The sequence below is a fragment of the Ixodes scapularis genome, unplaced genomic scaffold, assembly GCF_016920785.2.
Source record: "Ixodes scapularis isolate PalLabHiFi unplaced genomic scaffold, ASM1692078v2 ptg001212l_1___fragment_1__unscaffolded, whole genome shotgun sequence".
NCBI lineage: Eukaryota > Metazoa > Arthropoda > Arachnida > Ixodida > Ixodidae > Ixodes > Ixodes scapularis.
This window is the reverse complement of record NW_024610117.1, coordinates 3,087,821-3,114,044: the sequence shown is the minus strand read 5'-3', so window position 1 is coordinate 3,114,044 and position 26,224 is coordinate 3,087,821. Positions and strand designations below refer to the sequence as shown.

Here is a 26,224-nt window from a genome sequence, read left to right as displayed (position 1 = left end):
TCCGAACACCGGAATAGCGATACGGCTGATGCTGTCTCACAGGTGTTAATATCCAGATGATCCAGAGCTTATCTTGCGCAAAAAGTGTATAAAGTCTCATTCCTTCATATTTTCACATTATACCTGCGTCAGCGCGCACGAAGAAGCCCGAAGTCGTCGGAAAGCAGCTGCACATCACTGCTACCGCGCACCGAACAAACTCGCATCTGCCAGCTCTGGCGATGCAATTTTACCGGTGACGTCACGGCTCTTGGGAGGTCACCTGACGAGTGGTCACAGTTGTGTACAACATGGCGGCAACCGGGGGGGAGGGGGTGCCACTTCCGAACTTCCGGTTTATCACTCTAATGGCGAACTCGCGTGGTTCTTTCTGCGCGCTCTCGAGCGCTCTTTCCAGAGCGCGCGAAATCGATTGGTGGAAAGAGAGTGCTGTGGCCTGATTGGCTGGTTCATTCCGAGGGTATGGTGTACTAGAACTGGGCAGTGTGTCGTCCGCGCCGAGAAGCAACGGAGGGAGGAGGTCAGCGCAGCGATGACGGCACGCAAGGACGGCAGGGGGCGCTGTGGGTAACAGGCGGGCTCCTTCCCACTCGGATTGCCCTGTTGTACTGCTTGTGATCGCGTGGTTCGCGTCGTCGCTTTGTTTTGCTGCAGTTTTTTTTTTTTTTTTTAATGATTGAGTGAAATGGATTGCGATCGGTGCCATTCAGTGGCATGCAGACAACGCGTGAAATGGCATAAAAAACGGCGGGACAAGAGAGATGGGACGTGTTTTGTGCCGGGGCAGTGATTTCCCTACATCCCCCTACGGGGGAGTACCCCCCCCCCCCTCTTTTGGTTTTCCGAAAGAATTCACAACAACAACGCCCCCCCCCCCCCCCGCCCCCCCCCCCCCCTAATTTCAATTCCTGGGGCACGTGCCGGTTTGCAACAATGGCTACCGGTCCTGCAAAAAAAAGCCGGTTCCCTTTTTCGTGCCCCTCTCGAGTTCGATCGGCGTGAGTCGTGATCCCGCGACATTAAAAGGAGTGCCAGGGAGACTCTGCTTCATATAATGCAGGCAGTCATGACAGTCGTCCTCTACATTTTTTTCCGGATTTTTCGCACTCTGTAAAATATCTGCTAGATCGGTTTTATAGGCACAGGTTTCGACACACCGAAGGGTCCTGTGAAAGGCTTGGAGAAGTGACTGTGAAAATGTGACGTTGAAGGTTATGGCCTCACATCAGAAAATTATTTTGTTTTCCTAACGGCTTTGAAAAGATGAGGGTTGGCCCAGCACTCCGTCTCTTTAATGAGGAGGTGCTAAGAGGCCTCTTTTTTTACCGCAAGAAAATTGAAAGGTCTTGTGGCCCAGCGCAAGATACTGAGTCATTTATCCTGAAGATGTCGAAGCTCATCAAGATCATGACCTCACGCTGGAGAATGTAGAGGTACAGAACGCCATAGGCGCCGACTACGGGGGAGCTCGGAAGCCCCCCTCTCCCGAGCTCTTGGGAAAGGCAAGTACCATCGCCTCCGGAATCTTTGGGTACACCTCATTAATCTTATCTGTGCGCTGGCGCCCAGTGTACAATTAAAAATTTATTTGTGCGCCCTGGTGCCCACACATATCAATAGCTGGTGCTCAGTGGATAAATAAGAATTTATCCACTCTGATTATTACCAGAGCTGGGGAGTGGATACATTTTTCTAACTATTCGCACAGTCCTGTTCGAAGACCCTACGTAGTAACAGCAAATACGATAAAGGCTAGTGCTAGAAATTCCTTCGAAAGCCCAGGGAAGTAGTTGCGAAAGACGACAGTGGCACCTCTATAGCGTACTATGCAGCCTACAGAAGTAGACGATATAATCCTTTTTGTAAGCCCCATTTTGTTTTTCCAAACGTTGAAACAATTCATTACGGTAGTGCGCTTCAACCACGGAATTCATTGACCACAACAGTGAAATTGTAGGGTCACAAAAGCAGACATTTGTTTAGGTATCATGCCATCAGCATGCTTATCCTACGTTATCCAGGGGATTACACACGTTTGGTACGTCTCTTTCAAGAGACTTCCCGAACGTTTCCCGGAGGGTATGGATTTTTTGCCTATTCAGAACGCAACAATATTAGCGCAAACAAGTGATCGCCGATTTTTCTATGAGAAACCAAAGTTCTAGTTGCTGGGGAAAAAGCTCATTCGGGTCTATAATGCAGGTGATGAAATTGCGTCCATGCTAATACTCTTTCGAAGTAAATGCTAAAAAGTGCCAATGTCGTGTTCGCGCTAACAGTGTCGCGATGTGTACTGTGGCGTCCTGCCCGAAGATGCACGTCTCGGGCGAAGCATTTGGCAACGAATTAGTGCGATGAATAATATGTGAAAGAGTAGAAATAAAGAGTACCGTAAAGAATTAGCCAAACAATACGAAAGAATCAAACCCGTGCGGAACGCCAAGCCAGCCAAGCGCTACTGCTGCCTGTGCTCCGCACTCCGGCAGCACGCCTACTACACGTTGCTCCCTCCCGCGGCCACCGATCCGGTCATCGCTGAAAGAGCCCATCCTCCGCCCGCGCTCGCTACACTGCCCAGTATTCTAGTACACCATACCGAGGGCGCCTCTCCCTCTCAGAGCGCTCTCTAGCACTCCGTCCGTAGCCGTCGAAGTGCCGGAGTGCGGAGGGGCGTAGGCGTCACGTGGTACTTGGACGGAGATCACGTGGTTTTGCTGACGATGGCCGCAGTGGTCTGTGGTGGTGTGCGGGGTCCGGCATGAAGGTGGTTGATATGTGGTTCTACAAAGTGGTTGTGCATTCGCGGTGCGATGATTACAACGAACGGGACGGCATTTGTTTGTGACCGTAACAAGTAAAGTCGACGTGTGAAGTATTCCCAGTGCTTTTACGATATCATAAATCTCGCGGCGGTGATTCCGCTAAGCCTAACCGACGAAAAAACAGCTCGCAGAGCTCGCTGCTGTTTTACCGGGTTTTGTGATCGCTTCAAGAAATTTTCAGGTTTGGCAAAAGTGTGTTCAAAGGTTCGGTGTTGTAAAATAAAAAGAAAGCCGAATCACAGTCATTTGTGTGACATGGCGATATATGTTATATCCTGCTTGTACAATATTTCGCCGTGAGAAAAATGCGATTTATTAACCATTTTATATTTGCCTGCTCTGCCGAACGCATGACCGCTATCGCAGTGCGTCCACTGTCGGAAACGCGATGAGTGGACAACTCTTTCTAAGCATCGGCTTTCATTCTGTTCTGCAAAAATCAATTCGCACACTGCTGTTTTTTGTGTTTCTTTTACATGCCGATGCGTAAAACAATTTGTCACAACTGTTATTTCATCACGTTGCGAGCGTAAATGTTTTCACAGTCGTCCACCGTACGCTGTAAAATCTTTTTTTAATGCATTATTAAGTTTAAGAAGTTTTACTTTCGTGATTGGTCTGCGAATGTCCAAGCTGAAGCCAGCAGTTGTGATCGGCTGAAAAGAATCACCAGTAGCTCTGGCGGCGAGGAGGGGGCGCTCTGCTCAATCAAGGTCAGAGGAGAAAGCCCCTCTACCTAGGGTGCCTTCATGTGCGCACATGAAGGCTCCCTACCTCTACCTCGTTGTAGAGATCAGTGGCGATGACCGACGACGTGGTGAGAGAGAAAGGTGGTACCGAAGGAAGGAGAGAGCGTTAACTCAAGGTCGCGCTGCGCGGATCTGCCTCCTCTCCCACGGTGCAGCTGGTCCGGCAACGCACCTGTGCCACGCGCCGCAAAAACTCCATGACGAGCATAGCGCAGCCGTACCGACACGACCAGATGAACGTCAGCCGTCCTTCGGTGCAGCGTGGTGCGGTGCGGTGCGCCCCAGACAAATGTGACGGAAGCCTCGTCGGGTCGAGTATGAGGTAAGGCTCCTATTACCGTATTCGCGGCTTTGCAAATAATAATATTAATAATAATTTTTATTTACACAAGAAAGTTTGCCCACTCAGCGGCGTGCAAGGCTAGACAGAAAGGTTAGTACCTTTACTCATGTCCGCCTGCTAGCCCGCCGCTGAGTAGGTGTAAACATAAACAAAAAGTAGTCGCAAGTACAAGATAAGAATAACATGTATACACGCATGGAAACAACGAATAATCGGAACCCAGACGGCAAGATAAGTAAACTCGCTGTGCCCCAACCCACCCCCAAGCAGACCACGGCGGAGGCCCCAGCCACAAGGCTAAACTCGCGAGCGCTCCGCTGTGTGTGGTGCATCCCGCGCAACCAAGCCCGCAACCGCGGCCCCCGTCACGCCCCGCCCCAGGGTGACACGGAGCACGCGCGAAGACCTCTGGGTGAACCCCTTACAGGCCATAAACTTGTGAACAGATGCTGGCCGTATCGTCTGCATAGCTCATGGGATTCCTCCCTGTCCCGCGGAACAGGCTTGCGCTCCCTCAGCGGAACAGAGAGAAGCTCATCTATGCCTGCGGAGATCGCGGACAGGCCATGCCTCACAGTCCTGGCATGCAGTGGCTCAGGATGGCCAGTACGTCTATTCACACGCACTTGCCGTTGATAAGTATGACCCAGTCAGTGAGCCGCCCAGAGCGCGGCAAACCAGGCACACGCTAGCCATTCTCGGACGTTGTTCAAGCGGCTGCCACCCCGCAAGTTTAAGTCGGGTTGAATAACCTGCGTCCGTGGAGCCCGAAGCGCGTGCGCAAAGCCTCCGTGAACCGCGTCTCTGCACGCTCTCAATGCGATCCACGAGATGCCGCTGAGACGGGGACCACACAGAGCTACAATACTACAACGACGGCAGCACGATAGAGGTGTACAAGGTGCGGAAGGCCGAGGGTCCACTTGGCCTGGACACCCGAGACACAAACCCCATGGATCATCGAGCTTTGGCCACGACACTGGCTATGTGGACAAAACAATCCAGTGTTCTCGTAATTGTGACCCCTAAGATGGTGAGAGAGTCGCATGTGGCTAGTAGGGCATCGAGCAGATGGTAGCAGGGTTTCTCCACCTTACGGGAGCTGCTAAAGCGCATCAGGGCACTTTTCGCGGGGCTAAGCCGCAGGCAATTGTCAGTCGCCCAGCACTTTATGATGTTGATGTAGTCTTGGAGGAGGAGGCAGGTGTCAGGGAAAGTAAGTGGGTCCAATATCGGCATGTCGTCCGCGTACTGGACGGGAGGGAACCTATCGTCCCGGGGCATGTCATTGAAGTAGGTTAAAAATAATGCAGGACCCAGGACCGACCCTTGTGGCACACCGGAGGAGACGTTCATCGCAGCCGAGCGCGTACCTCGGTGAACGACTTGTTGGCTTCTTCCGCTCAGAAAGTTTGACAGCCACTTCAACGGAAAACCCCGGATGCCGGCGCCCGACACCTTGCGTAGCAGAAGACCGATGTCGAGGGTGTCGAACGCGTTGCTGAGATCAAGCTGAACGAGATCTGTCTCTGTGCGATTGTCGATGCAGTTGTTTACGAAATGGCTCAGGGTCGCCAGGGCCGTCTCACAGCTACGGTTTTGTCTAAAACCATGCTGTGACTCCGATAAGTAGCTAGTGCCCTCAAGGAAGTCGAGAAGCTGGCCGTTCACCACGCGTTCGAATGTGCGGCAGATGATCGATGTTATTGAAACCGGACGATAATGCGTGGCATCGTCTGAAGGCTTTCCTTTCCCCTTGTGGATAGGGGTAACCAAGGCGTGTCGCCAGGAAGCAGAAACAGCTCTCACGTCGAAAAGACTCTGAAGCACACAGGCGAGCGAGGGCAAAGTGTGCTGCGTGATCATCCTGAAAAAGGCAGGTGCCACACCGTCTGGGCCAGGACATTGCGAATGCTTGATCTCGGACACCGCAATGCTCAGTGCTTCCGCTGAGAAGGTGATCTCCTCCAGGATCGATGCATCGGTGCCAAATGATGATGGTGCAAAAACAGCGGAATGCGCAGACAACCGCTGTCCGTCGGTGTTGTAGACAGACGAGAAGTGGTCTGCGAAGAGTGCAGCAATCTCACCGGGGCATCGATCATTCCACTGGCGCTGAAGCTGGGACGTTGGCAAGGCATTCTGAAGCGACTTACGTACGACCAGAAGACCTTAGGGTCGTCCTTTGCTTTTTGTGCTATCGTGGAGGTGTAGCGCTGGTGTGCGACATGTATGGTAGCCTTTAGAGCGCGTTTGTGGCCTTTTGCAGCGCGTAAAGCCACGGGACTGTAAGAGCGGGAGGACTTCCTGAAGAGTCCCCTCTTTATTCTCGCTGCCTTCATTATGTGGGGGTGATTCATGGGAAATACTTTCGTCCGGAGGAGCGGGTGCGGAAGGGCACGCACTCCATCTGAATTGCTCCCGCCAGGTCGTACCACAGGTCGAAATTACCAAGGGGGTCATCGCCAGTCGTCGTCATGCACCAAGGTGCAAGGTGTGCCAGGCGTGCTAGGTGGCCGTGGTCGGCCTGGTCGAACTTCCATAATGTGTGTGCACGTGGCAACAGAGCGGCGTACGTCACCTCCATCGCCAGGTGATCGCTACCGGGCAGTCCCTCAAAAGTCTCACAGGAAACTATTCGGGTCGGGTCTGCTAGAAAGAGAAGGTCTAGAAAGCTGGAAGTTCCGTCGCGAGTTGAGTGCGTCGATCAAGTGCACGCCTGCGTGAGGCCAGCTGATGAGGCAATGTCGAGTAAGAAGTCATCCGAACGATCGCGGGGGACAGGATCCTCGTGTGTGAACCAGTCAGTGTGCGAGTTGAAGTCGCCGAATACCAGTATGTTCTCATAGTTCCTGAGGGAAGCGGCCCGTAACGATACCTCCAGGAGCCTGTGTGACTCTTCCCGTATCGACGGCGGCCAGTAGACACTGCCCACTAGGACTTTGCTGTGAGGCAGGCAGAGCTCCACGAAGAGTGCTTCGAGATCTTGGTGTTCAAGGTCCGTGCAACGAAAAACGCGTGCCGACGCCGGGAAAGCCAATAGAATACCTCCCCCCTGCCACACCTGTCTTTGAGGAACACAGTGTAAGCATTCGTGTCGAAAAGTTCGCTGTCTGCTACACCCGCGTCGAGAAAAGTCTCCGTGAGCACCACAACAGAACCAAGGGGCAACGAAGACACGTGTGCCTGGAGGTCTACCACCTTGTTTCGAATGCTTCGGCAGTTGCCGTACCAGAACGTCGTAACCTTCTTCCCTCCGCCGGACGATCTCCCGGTTGCAGCAGGCGTAGGCACTGTGGAGGGCTGTATCGAGGATGCCACGGGAAGGTCAAACAAGTCGTCCGCGAAAGCGGGCAGGGAGCAACCCAGGCAATACCACAAATCGTTGCTGGAGCTCAACTTCCTGTACTCTGGCAGAGAGACACGCATGAACAGTGGGGCCAGCGGTCAAATGCATCACAGCACAGCGCGGCCTGGCAACCCAGAACACGTTTGGTACAACGGGTGCAGGTGGGGTGCTAAGGTCCTGGGTTTGAAGCGACGTCGCCGGAGAAAAGAACCGTCGCGTCGACCCACTCGGTACTGAGGGAGAACAACAAGCAGGCAGCAGAGTGTCCCCATCGCGGGGTTGTAAGTCCTCTAAGCTTAACGGCAGCGCCGAGCCCGTTCAAGCATCTCGTGTAGGACGCGTCGGACGCGGTAGCGGCACACAAACCGAGACCGCGAAGCCCCACGCTGTTCGAAGGAGAGATGCAGGTGGAGGCACGGTAGGTGGCGAGCGACAGCAGCAAGAAAAAGGCAAAAATGCTGTGAGACGAGCGGCAACCTGTACGTGCGGCCATGATTGGTACACCAGCGTTCGGCGCAGATCTTGAGAGAAAACATTTCGGCAGTATTTTGGTCGTACCCGACAAAATCGTCGTTTGTGGAATATGCTCTGCGGTGGGCAAATTCCAAAGCTATCGTTTGTGTGCCGAGACAAATGTGTTTCTATCCCGCAACCCTTTAGTTCACTGTACATCTCCACATAGTAAATGAATTTCTGAACAGGCAAAGTGCGCTTCCAGCACATTTTCTGCCACTAAGATCGTGAACATGATCTACTTGACATACAAAGAAAATCAACAAATAGTTTCACAAATGGACCATAACGCAATTTAAAACAAAACTAGGTTTGTAAAACATACCTGGGTGTATAAGAAGGCATCTGTGACATTTCGAGTATTCTAGGGCAATTATTGAGGCGGATTATTACGGATTGAACACTCCGTTATCGAGCCACGCCTCTGTCAGCCTTCCACGCCAAATGTATTCACGCATGCCCGACAACGTGAGAAGCTTGGCGCCCCCTCTTGTTCACTGCTGGAACGTCTCGAAGATGGTCAGGTCCTTCGCGCCACGGAAAGATGTAACAAGACGCTCCATCATCCTTTTTGACGTTCTGATGTTCTATCGAGCTATTTTGATGGTCTCAGTCGGGCAACATGGAAACGTTTCAATGTGCCGTCAGTCAACACCAGTAATGTTGTAACGGTCTGTGAGCGACAAATAGAATCGTTTAATGGTCAGCCACCATCGTAAAATGTTTGATGGTCCACCATACACCATTGAGTAAGCCTCTCAGGCAATCAAAAAGTATGATTGTCCATAAATTAGGTCCGTTGGGCCATCAAGCAGGTCTGTTGGACTATCAAGAAAGTGTCAAGAAGGTTTGATGGGTCGTCGAGAAGGTGTTTTGTGCCAGCAAGGAGGTTTGATGGGCCATCGGAAACGTTTAATGGCCCATAAAATTTTTTGGTGGTCCTTGTGATCGGGAATGCTTTCTAGAAATACGTTTTCCAGGAAATAAAAACGTAAAGGTCTTGATCTAGAGTTTGTATGTTTGTTTGAGTTCACCCCTCTCAGGTGCTCCTTTGTATAAAGTGCCCGGTATGCACTTGAAACATTACCCAGCGGTTTTATTTTAATCAGCCGCGCCTGTGAGAAATGCAAGTGGTATCACATTTCGACTGTTATTCAGTCTCAGTGCAAAAATGCGCCAACCTTATTTTTTGTTTTGGCACCAAAGCTGCATTACCATTCAATTCCTTAACTTGCACATTTGTGACTGGCTGAAGCGGTTCAATAAGTCCGATGAAATCGCGGTGGATCCGATGCATTTCCGAATCTCTAGCAATAATCACTGACGCGATGAGAACGGTAGGGGGGTATTTCAGTTATACCGCTTATAGCGCGAGCTTCCTGTCTTTGACAACACTTGGGCGTCTCGTAAGCTTCTAGCCGAAACGCGCAGTGAAAGCATGGTGGAAGGCAACGAGCGCATGATGGAGGCCTCGCGTCCGAAACTAACGCCCCGCCGTTCTCATTCTATCAGCGGCTATAGCTCAAAAAAGTTTGAACATGAGAAGCCTGTCATAATAACTGATCAAAGCTCTGCTGAAATTGAAGTGAAACACTGGCCTCGTAGATATAAGCTATTGTGACCATGTTATATCTTGGTCTGGAGAGATTGCGTGAAATAAGATATTAACGCGTTACTATTGGTGCTCGATACTCTTTCCTATATGTATAAAAAAATAGTTCTTTTCTTTCCGTGTATAGAAAATGAACTGAAGCGATAGTGCTGTTTACTGTGATGCGCAGACTACTACAAGTCATTCTTAATCCTGCTTCAAGATTTGCCATAGCTACAAAGACTACATTCTCACATGATGTCACAAATGGTCCGCCAAATTGAGCGGGAAAATTGTGACATTATGTAACGGTGTGTTGTCACCCGAGACCGTGACATCACAGGGTCATATAGCGTCACGTAATTCTCCGTTAAATTTAGCGGGGAAATTGTGCAAAGACGAGGTTGTCGTTGCGCAAGTCCTATAAAGAATTAATGCCGTTTGTTGTTTATTCGAAAAGGTACAACGTTACTCTTTCCGGTTCATTATAACTAACCCTGCTGTAATTTCTGGTACAAAATAAATAAAAAAATAAATAAAAAGCAGCGGGCTGAAGGCATTGCTTACACCACTCTACGCGCATTTCTTATAGAGCTTCGTCTACGAAGGTTAGACACATACTTTCAGCTTTTTTTATTAAAAACAATTCTTTTTATACAAGTAGGATACAAACAATGTATTAAACGACGGTCAGCGGTACCATATAAGCAAGAAAGCAATGTTAAACACGGGCCGGTTGTAGAACAGAAAGATGTTTCGTCTCTATCAAGCTACGGTGCCTGGAACGTGTCTCCGACTGCTATGAATGCGGAGCGGAAGTTCTGCTCTTTGAGCAGGGGTTGGGGTGACGTCAGAACGCAGAGCTTTGATTGGCTCTGATTGAAAAATAGTGGGCAGACCTCAAAGCAAGTAGCCTCAAGGTATACCCACTATCCTTCAATCAGAGCCATTCTAAGCTCGGCGTTCCGACGTCACCACAACCCTGCTCAAGGAGCAGACGAACTTGCGCTCCGCATAGTGTCCTTTTGCGTCCATGCATCGAAAGCGGTCCCAAAGTGGCAACAAATTACGTCACAGAAGCCGGAGTGTCGCGCTGTCGGATTTCACGATCCTAGCGGTTGGTGGCAGGAATGCTGGCGAAAAGCACGAGCGAACGCGAGTGTTGCTGTCTTTAAAGCGTCCCATCTCCTGGCAGCCGAAGCTTCCGTGCGCTGTGAAGCTGGAAGAGAGTGCAGCAGAACAGGCGTTTGCCGCACCCATCACCGCTGTTGTGACGCCGCCAGGATCGCGGCCATCGACAGCATGAAACTTCTATGACGTCATCGGGCGAAAATCGAGGGACCGTTTTTTTTTTTTGGACGAGGTAAGCACACCAGTCAGAGACGCGTTCCGGGCACCTTATATGGCGAGCTTTCGTAGATGGTTTTCACCGTTCCGCAACGCTCTCCTCAACCCGCTACGATGCCCGCTACGAAACTCTGTTTACGAAAACTTCCCATTGTGCTGCAGCGGAAGCGCAACGCGCGTTTCAAGGCCCCGCACGTTAAGGGTGGAACACAGGTGCGGAAAACCTGCCATAAATGGGACGGTAGTAGTGGCATGCGAAATTCGTTGAACAGTATTTATTTCATTTTCAGGAAACGATTGCGACTGCCCGTAAATCCCAAGTAGTGGCTCCTTTGAACCGGACTGTCGATATCTGCACGTTAAATATACCCACGTGTGGTTCATTTGTTCGTTCTTTCCATCTTCATTCTCCAGATGTGTGGGATTTTGTTCCGGTTTATTGCATTCGTGTTCCAGCCTTTACTTTTCTTCCCGAGATAAAAAAAAGTATTTTATAGTGTGTGTTTTACCGACTGCGCAACGAAAGCTATACTTTGTACTGAGGTAGCGATTTTGGTGAGTCGCTATACGTTTTCCAATCATGGTGAAAAACAGCTCGAAAACGAAGACGACGAGAAGGAGCTAACACGACACGACTAAAGGTACAGTCGGGAGCAAAAGTTTGCGGGGCACGGGAGCGCGTGCCGAAATGCATCGCTGCGCCGTCCGACGGCGCGTCGCCGCATTAAGGATCCGTGCTTTGCGCATGCGCGCCTTTCGTGCTCGCTATCATGTCTTTTTCGCTCGTTTCTTTCCGACGCACTCTTGATAACAGAGATCGGCGCCAGGGGCACGAGTTAGCGCTTCGCTGGCTGTCATGCTGCACGTCTGCTTCAGCCGCCTTAGCCGCCGCGCTTCGTGACGGAGCTCGCAGGGTGGGGTAACCAGGCGCTTTGTCACCCATCGCGGTTGCTGACGCAGCGGAAGAGGACGCGAGGCGTGACAGCCAGCGAAACGGCAACTAGTGCCCCGGGCGCCGACTCCGGTTATCAGGAGTGAGTCGGACTGAAACGAGCGAAAGAGACGTGACTACCAGCACCTAGGGCGCGCATGCGCAAAACGCGGCTATTTAATGCGGCGGCGTGCCGTTGCACGGCGCGGCGACGCATTTCAGTACGCGCTGCCGTGCCCCGCAAACTTTTGCTCCCGACAGTACGTTTATACTCCAACGTAACGTCGACGGGCACGGCGTAGCGCAGCGTGCACAGATACTGAATGGTCGCAGATATCGAGTTCCAGGTTGCCGGCCAATGAAAGGCATGCGTTCTGCGCTACGCTGTGTGCACTGCGCTCAACGTCGGAGTATAAACAGCCCTTAAGCAGTACTCGCAGCGGAAGTTTTATTAGTGAAAAAGATTAAAGCAAAGCAGCACATGCAAAACAGGTCGCAGATAACAGCAGCAATCGCCTACTCAACTATCGAGCACAACACTAACGTAAGTGCTGAATAACCTAAAAAAACACTTTTCATATCCACTTGCAAAAAGCAAACGTCTTTATCTGACCAAGCCACCGGCGGGGCGCTGACGCATAAACCCGCAAACTGGAAATTAAAAAAAAAAAAAAAAAGATTCAATAATCTATCTTGTTTTTTTCCCTCTCTTTGGCCAGGACAGCAACTTTACCGAAATCTGGCACACACTCGCATCCATAGGCGTAGACTTCGTGGGAGGGAGGAGGAGGACATCGGGGCTCGTGCCCTCCTTAGTAAGATCCGGGGGGGGGGGGGGGGGGGAGGGCAGAGCCCCCCCCCCCCCCCCCGGGCCCGGGCCATGATCCTTACCGTGACGCTGTTTACGTGCCATGTAACGAGCTTCTATACTAGTGGTATGTAAACAAAGTAACACCCAGGTTGCCTTTATTGACAAGATACATGGGAAATGGAATCCCAGCTTGCTCTCGTAAGCTTCAATCTCTTCAATCTCTGAAGGAAGGGCTTTCGTTTCGGCGTACCGTGTGAGATAATCTGTAGCGACGATAATCCATCGGTTTCCTTGCGTCGATGGTGGGAAAGGACCAAGTAGATCCATTCCGATCTCCTGAAACGGTGCGGTCGGGGGAGCAACTGGCTGCAGGAGACCTGCCGGTTTCGTCGGCGGTTTCTTGCGTCGCTGGCACTCGTGGCACGATCGTGTGTAGAGGTGAACGGTCTTCGGCAGCTTGGGCCAGTAATACCTTTCACGAATTCGGGCCAGCGTACGGCTGTAACCAAGGTGTCCGGACGTCGGGTCGTCGTGGCAGGCTTGGAAGATCTCCGCTCTAAGGTCTGTAGGGATTACCAGCAGCCATGGCGAGCTGTTGTCTCCGAAGTTTTTCTTGCAAAGCACACCTTGTCGGAGGACGAAGGTCGGCAGGGCTCTCGAGAAGATACGGGGGACAGTCCCCCCTCGTCCTTCGAGGTGCTCGATTAGAGCGCGCAACTCAGGATCGTCTCTTTGACGTCGTGCCATGTCGTCGGTATTCACTGCGCCTAGGAAGCACTCGTCGTCATCGTCGTCGCTGCTGCCGGAAGGCGTTTCGACGGGGGCTCTGGACAGGCAGTCGGCGTCGCTGTGCTTGCGGCCTGACTTGTAGACCACAGTCATGTCGAACTCCTGTAGTCGGAGACTTCATCGAGCGAGGCGTCCTGACGGGTCCTTGAGGTTCGCAAGCCAGCAGAGCGAGTGATGGTCGGTGACAACACGGAACGGGCGCCCGTACAAGTACGGACGAAACTTCGTGATTGCCCAGACGACCGCAAGGCATTCTTTCTCAGTCGTGGAGTAATTTTTCTCCGCCTTAGACAGTGTCCGACTCGCGTAGGCGATAACTCGCTCGGTGCCTTCTTGCACTTGAACCAGTACCGCGCCAAGTCCAGCGTTGCTTGCGTCCGTGTGAACTTCGGTTTCCGCATCCTGATCGAAATGTCCAAGAACAGGAGGAGTCTGCAGTCGTCGCTTCAGCTCGCCGAATGCCTGCTGCTGCTCTTCGGCCCATTCGAACTTCTCGGCGTCCTTTGTGAGCTTTGTTAGCGGTGCGGAAATCCTTGCGAAATCTCGAACGAAGCGCCGATAGTAGGCACATAGTCCAAGGTACCTTCGCACGGCCTTCTTGTCTCTCGGCGCTGGAAATGCTGCGACGGCGCGAGTCTTCTCTGGGTCGGGGCGAACGCTTTCGTTACTAACCACGTGACCTAGGAACTTCAGTTCGTCATAGGCGAACCGACACTTTGACGGCATCAGAGTGAGTCCAACGGTCCGTATGGCTTGGAGAACAGCTCGGAGTCGTCGCAAGTGCTCGTCAAAGTGGCCGGAAAACACTACGACGTCGTCGAGGTAGCCGAGACAGCTCTGCCACTTCAGTCCTGCCAGTACGGTGTCCATTACACGCTGGAAAGTTGCTGGCGCCGTGCACAGTCCGAAGGGCATCACCTTGAACTCGTACAGTCCATCCGGCGTGACGAAGGCTGTCTTTTCTCGGTCCCGTTCGTCGACCTCGATCTGCCAGTAGCCGCTCTTTAGGTCCATCGATGAAAAGTATCGGGAGTGGCGCAGCCGGTCTAAAGTGTCGTCGATGCGGGGGAGTGGATAGACGTCTTTCTTCGTTACCGCGTTCAGCTGTCGGTAGTCCATGCAGAACCTAAGCGTTCCGTCCTTCTTCTAAACCAGTACGATTGGAGAGGCCCACGGACTGCTTGATGGCTGGATTATGTCATCGTTCAGCATCTCTTGAACTTGCTCCTGGATCACCTCCCTTCCTTTAACGGAGACTCTGTACGGTGATCGATGCACAGGGCGCGCGTCGTCCTCGGTAACGATACGGTGCTTCGCAACGGCTGTTTGGCGCACCTTCGACGACGTCGCAAAGCAGTCACGGTATTCGGTGAGGAGGTTAATCAGCTGCCGTCGTTTCGGGTCCGGAAGCTTAGGGTCGAAGTCGAACTGTGGTGGCGACATATTGTCTTGCTGAGGTGGTGAGGATTCGTCAGTAATAGCTGTGATTTCGGCGGAGTTTCGGTGTTCCTCGACGTGGCCAACGGCTGCACATTTTGTGAGGTGTTGCGTTTCATTCCGGAAGTTCGTCACGAGGACCACAGTGCGGCCATCCTGAAGTTCAGCGACTCCTCTTGCGACGCCTATTCCTCTTCCCAGGAGCAATTGGAGGCATCCCTCGAGAAGACCTTCGCCACAGGAAGCTTCATCGATCCCGACAAGTAGGAAAACACTCGACCGCGGCGGCAAGTTCACGTGGTCGGCAGCGACTCGGACGGCGGCTGACGCTGTATGGGGTTTCTTTGAAGGTAGAACAGGCTTGCGCAGCGTCAATCTGTTCTCACCAAGGTCGATGACGGCGCCGTATGCACACAGGAAGTCCATGCCAAGAATGACGCCTCTGGAACAGTCTTGTAGAACGACGAACTTCACAGGGCACGTCTCACCGTGGATCTCGATGCGAGCAGTGCATGTCCCGACTGGTGTAATGAAGTGTCCTCCGGTGGTTCGTATTTGAGGTCCATCCCATGGCGTCATGACTTTTCAAAGGCGGCGGGAGAGCCTCCCACTCAAAACGGAGTAGTCTGCTCCGGTGTCGACGAGTGCCATCACGTCGTGGCCGTCGATGATAACGTTGAGGTTATTCGACACTGATACAGCAACGTCGTTTCGGGGCGTTGCGGCGTTTGAGTGGGAGAGCTCCGACCATCTTGGAGGATCTTGGCATCGTTCGTCATCGGCAACGCCACCTCCCGGCATTGCCGCGCCTACTTTTCCCGACGGGAAGCGATGTGTGACAGGCTGTCTCGGCGAGACCGGCGGAAGGGCGATGGCGAGCGTCGAGGAGATAGTGAACGGAATACCCGGAGGGGAGACGACTCAGCAGATAAAGAGCGGCGGAGGTAGTTCTCGATGTCCCGAGGTCGCTCTCCAAGACGTGGTCGAGGGTCGTTGGGCGCAAACCCTCCTAGGCCCAGCTGGCGGTAGGGGCATCGTCGGTAGATGTGGTCCGCTTCACCACAGTGGTAGCACATGGGGCGTCGATCGGCCGTCCTCCAAATGTCGGTCTTCCTCGCACCACGCTGCTCTGGGCGTGGGGCATACTGCGGCGCCGGTGCCCCACGTCTGGGAGCTGGTTGGTAGTGTGCTGTGACGGGAGGTTCTATCTTGGCGGCGGCGGCGTAGGTCAGGACCGGCCGTTTGGGAGCCACGGCGACGGGGACCTCTGGTAAGAGGGCCCGGTGTACCTCCTCGCGAACAGCGTCGGCGATTGAATCAGCGGCTGGTCGTTCTGGAGAAGGGAGCAACCGCTTCAGTTCTTCTTGAACCACATCCCCAATGACCTCCCGAAGGTTCTCGATGCCAACTTCGCCGAGGTCAGGGAGGGAAGATAGAGGGGATGAGGTAGCAGCTACGCCGGCGACTCTCTGATAATGACTCGCCCTGGCCAACAGCGCTCGTTCAATGTTAGTTGCCTCAGCAACAAATTCATCTACGGTCGTCGGTGGATTGCGAACGAGGCCGCCAAAAATCTCGCTTTTCACGCGTCTCATGAGGACGTGCAGCTTCTTGTCTTCGGCGGCTCCAGGGTCGGCACGGGCGCACAGGCGCAGGACGTCTTCAGTGAAGCTTGTCACGCTCTCGTTCAGACCTTGGCATCTTCTTTGAAGGATGTCCTCGGCTCGTTGACGTCGGTGTTGGTTTGTGAAGGTGCGCTTTAGCTCCTCCACTCATGTCTCCCACGTCGTGAGGGAAGCCTCGTGGTTCTTAAACCACTGTCTTGCCGTTCCCTCCAGTGCGAAGTAAACGTTTTGGAGGCGCTGTTCTGCCGTCCACGCGTTGTAGCGAGCCACACGTTCGCAGTGCTGCAGCGAGTCTTCTACGTCCTCGTAGATTTCACCGTGGAATGGCATCGGCACACGGGGAACCACAGGCAGGAAGACGTAGGACGGTGCTGCTTGGTGGTTTTCCGTCGGCTGTGCCGTGGAGTTCATTGTGGGCTTCGGTAGCTTCTTTGTTTTGTCCGGCAGTGGTCCAAACTTAGGGTGTTGTCCTTGCAGACGCTGGCTTGCCTGAGGCCCTGCCTCTTCCACGAGTCGACGACTTGGAGTGGGACTTGCCGAACGGGTCCTCGGAGGGGTACTGTTGAGAAACATAGGGTGTCTACCCCGCACCTCCACCAAAATGTCACGAATGACAAGGGATGAGGCGTCGAATAACTGAATAAACTAAACGTTTAATCGGGCGAAATTGTGCCCAAAATAAAGAAGGAAACAAAAGATAACAGTAGAGCGTCGCGGGCGTCGAAGTCGGCGAAAGAGCAGAGTCGAACGCTGGGGCGAAACTGACTCGCCAAGGTCGCGGGCGGCCTCTTATCTAGAGTGAGTCACTATCTCGAAGATTCGGCGAAGAAGGTTAGAGCGTAGCGCGCTCGGGGCGAGAATGAACAAGCACTTTCTAGAACAACAAAAGCAGGGATAAACGATAGTTATGTCCGCAGCAAGAATGAACGAGGACTTTCTACAAGTCCGTGACCCTGCGCGCGGCAATATTTCTAGAGGACATATTATGAAAGGCAAGCGCAGCATTAAAACTCCGGTCCACTGTGACGACTGAGCTCATTGTGGGGAAAGGAGTATTCATGCTTATAAGTAAATGTAAAAGGTTCGCGCATAGTGAAATACGCTGGAGTCATGGCACGATGTAACATGGCTTCGACGAAAATAATAGAGACGATTACAGCCTCGCTTGTTCGTGCAGTTATTTCTTCCAGTTTCAGAAAATTACTTTAGTATTAACAAAGTAGCCGGGTACGTTTTAAAGTAGGCAGCTTGTTTTACGTTATTTTTTACTAAATAAAAGTAGCACAAACATATAAAAACCGAAACTGCCAACCACGTATTTTTCTCGACTAGTGTTGAATTCTTGGCTCATAACATTTTACCAAAATTAGTCAAAATGCGTATACAGTCTTGTACACTTTGGAAAAAGCTCTCGAATGCATACTGTCCTGCGATTGACGCGGAACACAATCATTGGTATTCTTTCAATCGTTGTAGACAATAAAACGCTTCAGCGGAATATCGCTCTAATCATTGTGCAGTTGTAGTGGTGAAAAAGAGACAAAGTCGTTTGCTAGTGAGTCTGCGCAATCAATGAAATTTCTTTGACATTAGAAAAAAAAATAAACATAGAAAGAAGAAATGATAGAGATGAAGGACATAAAATCAATAGTTCTTCTTGCTTGTTTAACAGATTAAATGAATACCAATGATTATTGTTCCGAGTCGGTCGTGCATCAGTACACGGGCAGTAACATGTGAGAGTGTGACACGTCTGACATTACCGTCTCCCTTCTGTCTTGACTTCATTACAACTGAATGCAATATCGTATTGGGCTCTCCTGGTGCAAACAATTTTCCGTGATTCTAGGTTGAGAGCTACTGAACAGAAGATACCAACTTGAAAAATCCCATTCTAATTTTGCCTCTACATTAGTGAGAATACTGTTAATCACATTTTAAAACGGCAGTACCGAACGTAAAAGTACTTGTCTCTGAGCTGTGGTCGGTTTGTTCTTTGCAGAATACTACTGGACGCTGTATTCCTTTTGGGTACCATCCTACAATGCCACGCAAAGCGTCCCAACATAGTGTTCATTTTGGGTGATGATTTGGTGAGACTGCTCTTTTAAAGTCATTTTTGCACACTACAAGGAGCCCTCCTACATGGTGTGCCCCTACAAAAAAAGTATTACCGGAATTGTTTTAAAAATCAAAAATCAGCTACGCATCACCGAACACTCATTATCCACCCAAACGTACTGCAAGAGGTCAGAATCTGATGCCCAAGTTTCAATAGTAACCGTTATCCTATTAAAATGTTTTAAGTGTTTTTTTTTTTTTATTTCAATAGGAAAATGGCGGCCGAGGGAACTCTCGATTACATGGAGCTCTATTGGTGGCGTGCGGGACCAAAACCGCCGCTGTGATCGGCCTTGTACGACTTTTCAAACGCTCACTTTGACGTCTTGATTAGGGTTATTTCTAGGGGTGTGCGAATATTCGAAATTTCGAATACGAATCGAATATTTTCCTTATTCGACATGTATTCGATTCGAAAATTGCATGTTCTGAAGTTCCCGAATATTCGGCCAAAGCTGAATATCCGGGAAAAGCGGCGAATACTCGCACAAACTGCGAATATTCGAGCAAGTAACGAATAATCTGCCTGCAACGCATTTCCCTATGAATGTTTATTCTTTGAGAAAGGCGTATGATGCGTGCGTTATCGGTCTGGTCCGTTTCTATCTGTCCGATGGCAGCAAGACAGGATCAGTTTCGGTTTCTTTTTCACCAAGCCCTTTGTTATGTGGCACTTTTATAGCATATGCGATGTAATTGCGCGTTCTAAAATTGATACAATAAAATAAACCTGGAGAAGGAAATATAAATATAAAATAAGTCTCGAGAGTGTTATCTAATATAAATGTTTGAAAATTAAAAAAAAAGAAAGAAAAAGCCAGGTGTGAACAGAACATTCCATCGCCATCGCCAACAACTCTTGCCATTCCCGCGCAGTCAAAACTAGGGATGTCGGGAACCTGCCCAGGTTCGAGTGCGACCAAGTTCGACTTTTTCGAACTTTCAACGTGATGTTCGACAAAGGTCCAACTAAAGCTCGACTTTTATCCGTATGCGCGAAAACCAAAAAAAAAAAAAAAGAACTTAGTAATTTTTTTTTGGCGGAGGAAAAATGCACTATTCGTTGGGTTTATTCGCATCACTGGTTCACATTAATAACCAATGAAAGCGTTAAAAGTGCATATTTTCGCTTTTATATGGTGTAAACATTGGTAACCATTTATAAAATATAAAATAAACTACTTTCTAAATTTTTTGTTTTCCAAAATTTGAAATATTCGTGTAGCAGCCGGGCAACACTGTCCATAAGTCGAACTTCTTCAAACTTAAGTTAATTTTCGCAGGTTTACCGAGTGAAAAGGTGTTTCTGCTGGCGGAAATGTCACGGCGCGTAGAGAGCGCTTACTTTCAGAACAAGTTGAGCAGTTAATTTTCCTACACGATAATTTGTAATGAGTGCATTACTAGAAGTATCTTTAGCCTGCTGCAGCTCGGTGAAATGCAGCTGCATTGATTTATTTAAAAAAAAGGCAATAAAACCTGCGGTTACCTCTTGTCTTGTAATTTTTGTTTACTAGACACATATTTGATATTCGATTCGATATTCGAAGCCCGTTTTTTGTCTGAATCGTATTCGAAAAATTCAATATTCGCACACCCCTAGTTATTTCTGCTCTCGTCAAAGGAAATAAGAGCAAAGTCAGACTCCCAGCTATGAAGGTGCTGATTAAGGAATGTGATGGTTAGGATTTTACTGCGTTCTTTATGCACCCTCGAACTTGTCGCTCGCTTCTAATACTCTTGGCCGTGACGTCAGGGATAGGAACCACAAGAGGGCACCACCGAAGCGTCTCGTCGTCAAGTGCACCAGAAACCGAAAGCGGGCAAAAATGGGAATCATTCTCCCAATGAAATTTTCAGAAAATAAACCAACTTTGTAATTGGATATTGGTTTGTGCTGAAACTTTGTTACCCGGTTCGGAACTCTAGTTCTATATTTGGGCAAAAGAAAAGCGTTCGGGGTTGAATAAGGTTATTTTTGCGATAAAAACAAAAACAAAACACATTGTACTTTTTTTTTGCTTTGGGGGGGGGGGGGGGGGGGGGGGAAGAGTGGAGGGAAGCACTGTGTATATTACTTTTTATTCGCACGGTTTGACAAATCGAGTGCTGATCTTAATATTAGTGCAACGCGGGTCTACAATTTTATTCTGATACGAAAATTCCGCACGTTTCATTTGTTTTATCAGGGGGTTGTCTTCGGCATTTGTATTGATGTACAAAATGTAGACACGGAATGCTCAGGAAATGTGGGGCGTGTCTTATTGGCCACGGCTGCAATAACTCTGACTGAGAACCGATAATTGTGTTCCCGGGTACTGGCTTCCTTTAGCTCTCGGCTCTCGGCACTGAGTTATTATAATGTACGCTAGAGGTTCAAATAGTGTCGGTGTCTATGCGACCTCCCGGGTGCATATTAAAGCAAACTGCAGTCAGTCTAGTTTTGCGGTGCTCCCGTGCCATCCTATGAGAAAACGCGCTTGTATTTTGAGTCCCCGCGAAAAATAAGATTAATTACTTATGTTATTTGAGTCATACCAAGTAATGTGCACCTTTATTATCATCGTGAAAGCTTAATTGCTTTAGTTACAATAATTTTATTTACCAGTAAACGATGTTAAACTTCGCTATATTTAAGGCTCAAACATCTGTTCTGTAGTTTAGCAAGACTTGTTGTTGGGCTAGTTGGTTCACGGTACTGAGTAAACTTGTATGCGCAAACACAGAAGAAGAACATGAAAGAGAAGACATGGACATGCGCAACGCAACTTTATCTCAGCCAGCTATGGTGTATGTCAAGAACGTGGCATATAACACGTAGATAGACAAAGAAACACAAAAAACAGTCGACTTGCCGCCACAGCTCTTCTCCCGAGATCTTGCTGATGCGTTTGGCGTGACCCAAGACGGTTTTGCGTTCGCAGAGAATGCTCTAACACCTGCAGGCACAAGTTTCTTTCTCAAGCAAAGGATGATGAATCTTACCCGACCGGTACATATACAATGTGGCTCATCAAGGGGTTAATTTGTGTAGTAGAGAAGGGAACGTTGAAAAAAAGGGCCCGTTGTAGAATAAACATAGTTTAGCAAGACTCGTTGTTGGGCTAGTTGGTTCATGGTATTGAGTAAACTTGTATGCGCAACCACAGAGGACGAACACGAGGGAGTGGACAAGGACAAGCGCAACGCACCATAGCAGGTGTGCAAAAGCCAGCAACGATTCTAAGCACAATAAGGGTAATATAGTGTGCCTTCAAAATTCGCCATAATTCCGGTGGCACTTTGCTAATATGCCGGTCCTATTCTTATTTAAAAATGATCCCGTCATACATGTTCAAGCCAGGATCACACAGAATGCCGCGAGCTCTGAATGACTCCGATTGGAAGGATAGTGGATAGACCTTAAGGTAGCTATTATACATCGAGGTCCACGTCGAAGGAAAAGCAAGTGTGCAATCTGCATAGAGATTCGAACGCGCGTCACCTCTAAATCCGTGCTTCGACTGCCTCATGGAAATGAGTTCAAGGAGAAAACTTGGCACGCGGCATTCGAACCACAAATACTGCGGTGACTCGTGTTTGCAGATTGTCTTTTGTATGGTGGGTGTGAGCAGTGTGACCTCGTCTGTATGAGCGGCTAAAAGATTCAAAACGTAAATATTAAAGTATATGGGCTATGCGAGCTGTTTCTTTTTATTGTTTCCTATGCCGGGCAGTTTTTATCGAGAACCTGTTCTCTGGCCTCCTGGTATTTTTAAAGATTTCCTATGTGCGGATAAATCTTGATCGCAGAACAAGCGTCTTCGCACATATGCATCAGCAGAAAGAATAAATGAGTACTTATTTATTGCAAATTTGACTATATCACTTGGCTCGCACTTTGTTTTGATCGTCCACATGCAGAGGAATTTATTTATGCAGTGTTACTGGGTAGTTCTTGCTGTCTCTCATGGTTTTCCAAATGTCCTTCGTTCGTTTGCCACGTAAATCCCCCATGCGGAAAAAACGCCAACGCCGCTTTCGGGCTAACAGTGTGTGACAGCGCAGATATATGCACGTATGAAGGTGTTTTTGCACTGCGTTGAATTCAATGAATTACAAAAAAAAAAAAAAAAAAAAAAAACCCTCTAAATAAGCAATATTTTCATTTGCGTGTTTGAGAAATGCTTCGTGATATTTGCTACATTATAGGTGTTCGCAATGTTCGCTCTTTGAAGCAAGCGCAGAGAAAAAATGTACCTGCATTACCAGGTAGAAATGAATTACCGGAAGTCAATTTTCGACTGGTTGCGGTCTGCCTCAATTTGCAACAACACACAAGCGCAAGTTGAACCTCCAATGTAGATTATATGACTCTTGGTGCTTATAGGCACTATTCCGTCCTTGAGTGACGTGATAATGTGACAATTGCTCGTCATCTATGGTGAAAGTATTTTTTAGAATGAAAACAAAAATTAATAGTGTCGCATTTTTATAAGATCATAGAGCTCGGAGTGTTTTGAAGCCATAGTTTGACCCCACCTCTGCCAACCGAAAGATGAAGAACACTGAGCCATGTTCAACACTGTAATAAGTGCATTTTGCAGATCTCTTGGAAAAACCAATCACTGCAATCTACGGACGGAGCTTGGCGAATGACGACGCTGCAAATGTGTTCAGGAATAAAATAAAACAGCCATTTGCTGTGACACCGAGCATGACTAAATCGATTGGAATGTTATGCTCAGTGCAGCAGCGGGCTGTTTTCTTTTATGCCTGAACATATTTTCAGTGTTGCTATTCCCCGAGCTTCGTCCGTACATTGCAACGGACGGATCTCCAGGTGATTTGCAGTAAAAAAGAAGTAAGACGCATCTTCGAGGGGATAATGATCATAATTATTTCTGTGTATTAATTGCTCTTCGGCATTTTCATCTACTGATGTCGCAGTCCGATTGACTTCAGAGCGATAATGAGATGCGAGGCTCCCGATGCTCAAAGTGATCCCGCGTCCACATGCTTTACCATAGTCGCTGACAGCTTAACTCAGGCAGGGGCTGGCCTATGTTGAGCGCAAATTTGTCTGCTTCCTGCGCAGGGGTTCCCGTGACGTCTGAATGCCGAGCTCTGATTGGCTCCGATTGGAAGGATACTGCGTGGACGTCTATGGTAGCTGCCTTGAGTTCTACCCACTACCCTTCCAATCGGAGCCATTCAGAGATCGCCGCATTCTGACGTCACGGCAACCCCTGCGCAAGAAGCAGACGAACTTGCGCTCGTCATAATGTTTACTCGCCTTGAGTCGTGATTCGCTCTTTTGCGTTTTTGTCGGCTGAAGCGTCGATGTTGTTCTTTGCGGAGCGATAATAAGACAGCCAGGAACTCGTCACGCCTTTGAGTTTCTTCGGCTGTCAGTCACTACAGGCCTTTCCAGTGCTTATCACCCGGCCGAAAAATGCTGAGGCACTGGGATGCGGACGCACGGGCGGAGTCTCGTATTCCGTGGCAGAGAGCTACAGCCCACGTTCAGAACATCTTCTGCAATCCAGTAGACGAAGATGGCAGGGTGCGGAAGGCGATTTTTGTAGAAAGTCTCTATCGAATACACCTTGCTCCTTAAACATCTCACGGAGTTGGAACCGAGTGCTTTTGCGCAGTTAGAACGGCTGGACGCGGGCAGGCTCGCGGGTTTCCCCTTTAAGTTGGGAGGGCTGGCTGCCGCCATCAATCTTCGAGGGCAACCTCAGAGGCAGCGAAGAGAACCGTTTCTGCTGTCTTTGCGAGTCCGCTATCTCGATGCGTCGACTACACGCCTTTCCCTCAGCGCAGCACGAAAGTGCGACAGCGTGGAACACGCGATGCACGTGCGTTCTTTTGGCGTACGGTCTGTACACGTCAATAGGGGAGGATTTAGTACTTTATAGGCGTGCTATCTAATGCAAATGAGTGGAGTAGCGTCTATTTTTCTGGCTAAAGTACTAGCCGTCTGAGTGAGAACAAGATGTCTACCACCTTTTTTCACTGCAACTGTATTGTCGAAAGTGCATAAGTCAGATCGCCTTCATCATTGGTTGTACTGATGGCAACAAACCTTATCATCCGAGTGCTGCGCGGGACATTATACACTGAGGTAAAGAAAGGTACACAAACAACAAACAATTACGCGCTATTGCGAGAACGTTTGATGTTTCAAGGGTAGGTCTGACTGCATAAGAGCAGGCGAAAGACTGAGAGCTCTAGTTTGTTTTACTTTTATATCGTAAATGCCCCTTCGATCAAGAACTAAACCCAACAGGTGTCTCATTTTCAAGCAACGATGTCATCTGCTATCTGCCAAAATTGTAAATATTGTTGTATAAAAACGATGATTGGCAATGAAAGCAACTGTATAGAATGGAGTAAAAAGCGCGCGTGCGTGGCCCGAGCCGAAGCGGTGTGGTGACATAGCCTCGCGGCTTGAAAACACATACTAATAAAAAATTCAACGTTTCCCCCCCTACAAAGTTCTAAAAGCCGCATATTTCTGTGAAAAAAAAGCCACTTTAAGAATCATCTAAGGGTTTAAGAAAGCTGTTTAGACTAAACGTTCTTAAAATAAACATTAAGGGATCTCTCATATACTATACGGCTGATTCGCGATATTTCTGTAATATTAGAGGAGCGTCAGATTTCCGTCTTCGTCGCTAGCTATACATTAAAACATTAATGTTAAGAGAACTCTTCCTGTACTATAGAGACCATGTTACAACATTGAATAAAAATATCATAATGCGTATATTGGTATAAAAAACACAATCATGTAAAAAAATATAAAAAACACCGAATTCTCCAAGCTAGATTTCAAAAATAATATGGACTTTTTTCGCCATTTTAAATGCAACTTTATCGTTATATGCCGGCGTCCTCGGACGACCCTTGCTCGATGACGGTAATTCCTGAACACTAACTATGCCCAGAGCACAGCACGAGCTTTGAGTATCTAACATTTCGTTCCTCACCTGCGTGGTTGGAAGGAACATTAGCGGTACGGTCTTGGCTAGGCAGTGACCTGACATCTTGTAGCTGGCAACAGTCTGAGAAAGTTAAATGCACTCAAAACGCCCGTTAATGGGATTTCTTTAATCACTTAATACCATTAAAATTGTACCTAGTAAAACGAAAAATCGAAAACCGATCTTCGCATTGTCCGGCAGCGTTTTCTTGCCGCTGCTCTGGCACTGCACATGATCATGTGGCAATATCATTTCAGTTCAAAATGAGAGAGACGCCTTTTTTGCTTCATCACTGAGGCTGATAATCTCGCTCTTCTCATTGGGTAGGCTGACTCGAGGGAGACTGATAAGTTTTTGTTTGAAATGCATCGTTGTACTAAATACTTTCAAGAGATTCTGAGAGTGTACAATAACAGACTCTGTTATGCCATGCTAGATTAAGTGAATATGTTTTATTTTGGTTTATTCAGGGATGGGGAGACGTCAGTTTCCATGGATCCACGCAAATCCCGACCCCAAATATCGACGTCCTGGCGGGAGACGGTGTCATTCTCAACAACTATTACGTGCTGCCATTGTGCACCCCATCCAGAGCAGCACTCATGACTGGGTTATATCCAATTCGCAATGGTATATTGAACGACTCCATTTTTTAATAACTTAAAAAATAGAAAAAGAAAAGCATTGGTACTCACTCTAGTGCTGCCGGCTATTACTTCAAACGTGAAAATTATTAGCGTTCATTCATTTGAGGTATCGCAGTTCTTACCGAAACCGAGCACCACGCAAAAATCCCCGCAACACACTTCAAAATTAAAAAACTGC

At 49.1% G+C, this 26,224-nt stretch overlaps 1 protein-coding gene across 1 annotated transcript in view; it reads left to right on the top strand.

Annotated features, from left to right (window-relative positions):
* The first annotated feature begins 7,125 nt into the window (after positions 1-7,125).
* LOC8035749 (arylsulfatase B-like) overlaps positions 7,126-26,224 on the top strand; it is a 42,489-nt gene continuing 23,390 nt past the window's right edge. The window contains exons 1-3 of the mRNA XM_042288165.1: positions 7,126-7,424; positions 18,310-18,400; positions 25,870-26,029. Of these exons, the coding sequence (XP_042144099.1) occupies positions 7,126-7,424; positions 18,310-18,400; positions 25,870-26,029 (550 nt within the window). The remainder of the gene's footprint in view (positions 7,425-18,309; positions 18,401-25,869; positions 26,030-26,224) is intronic.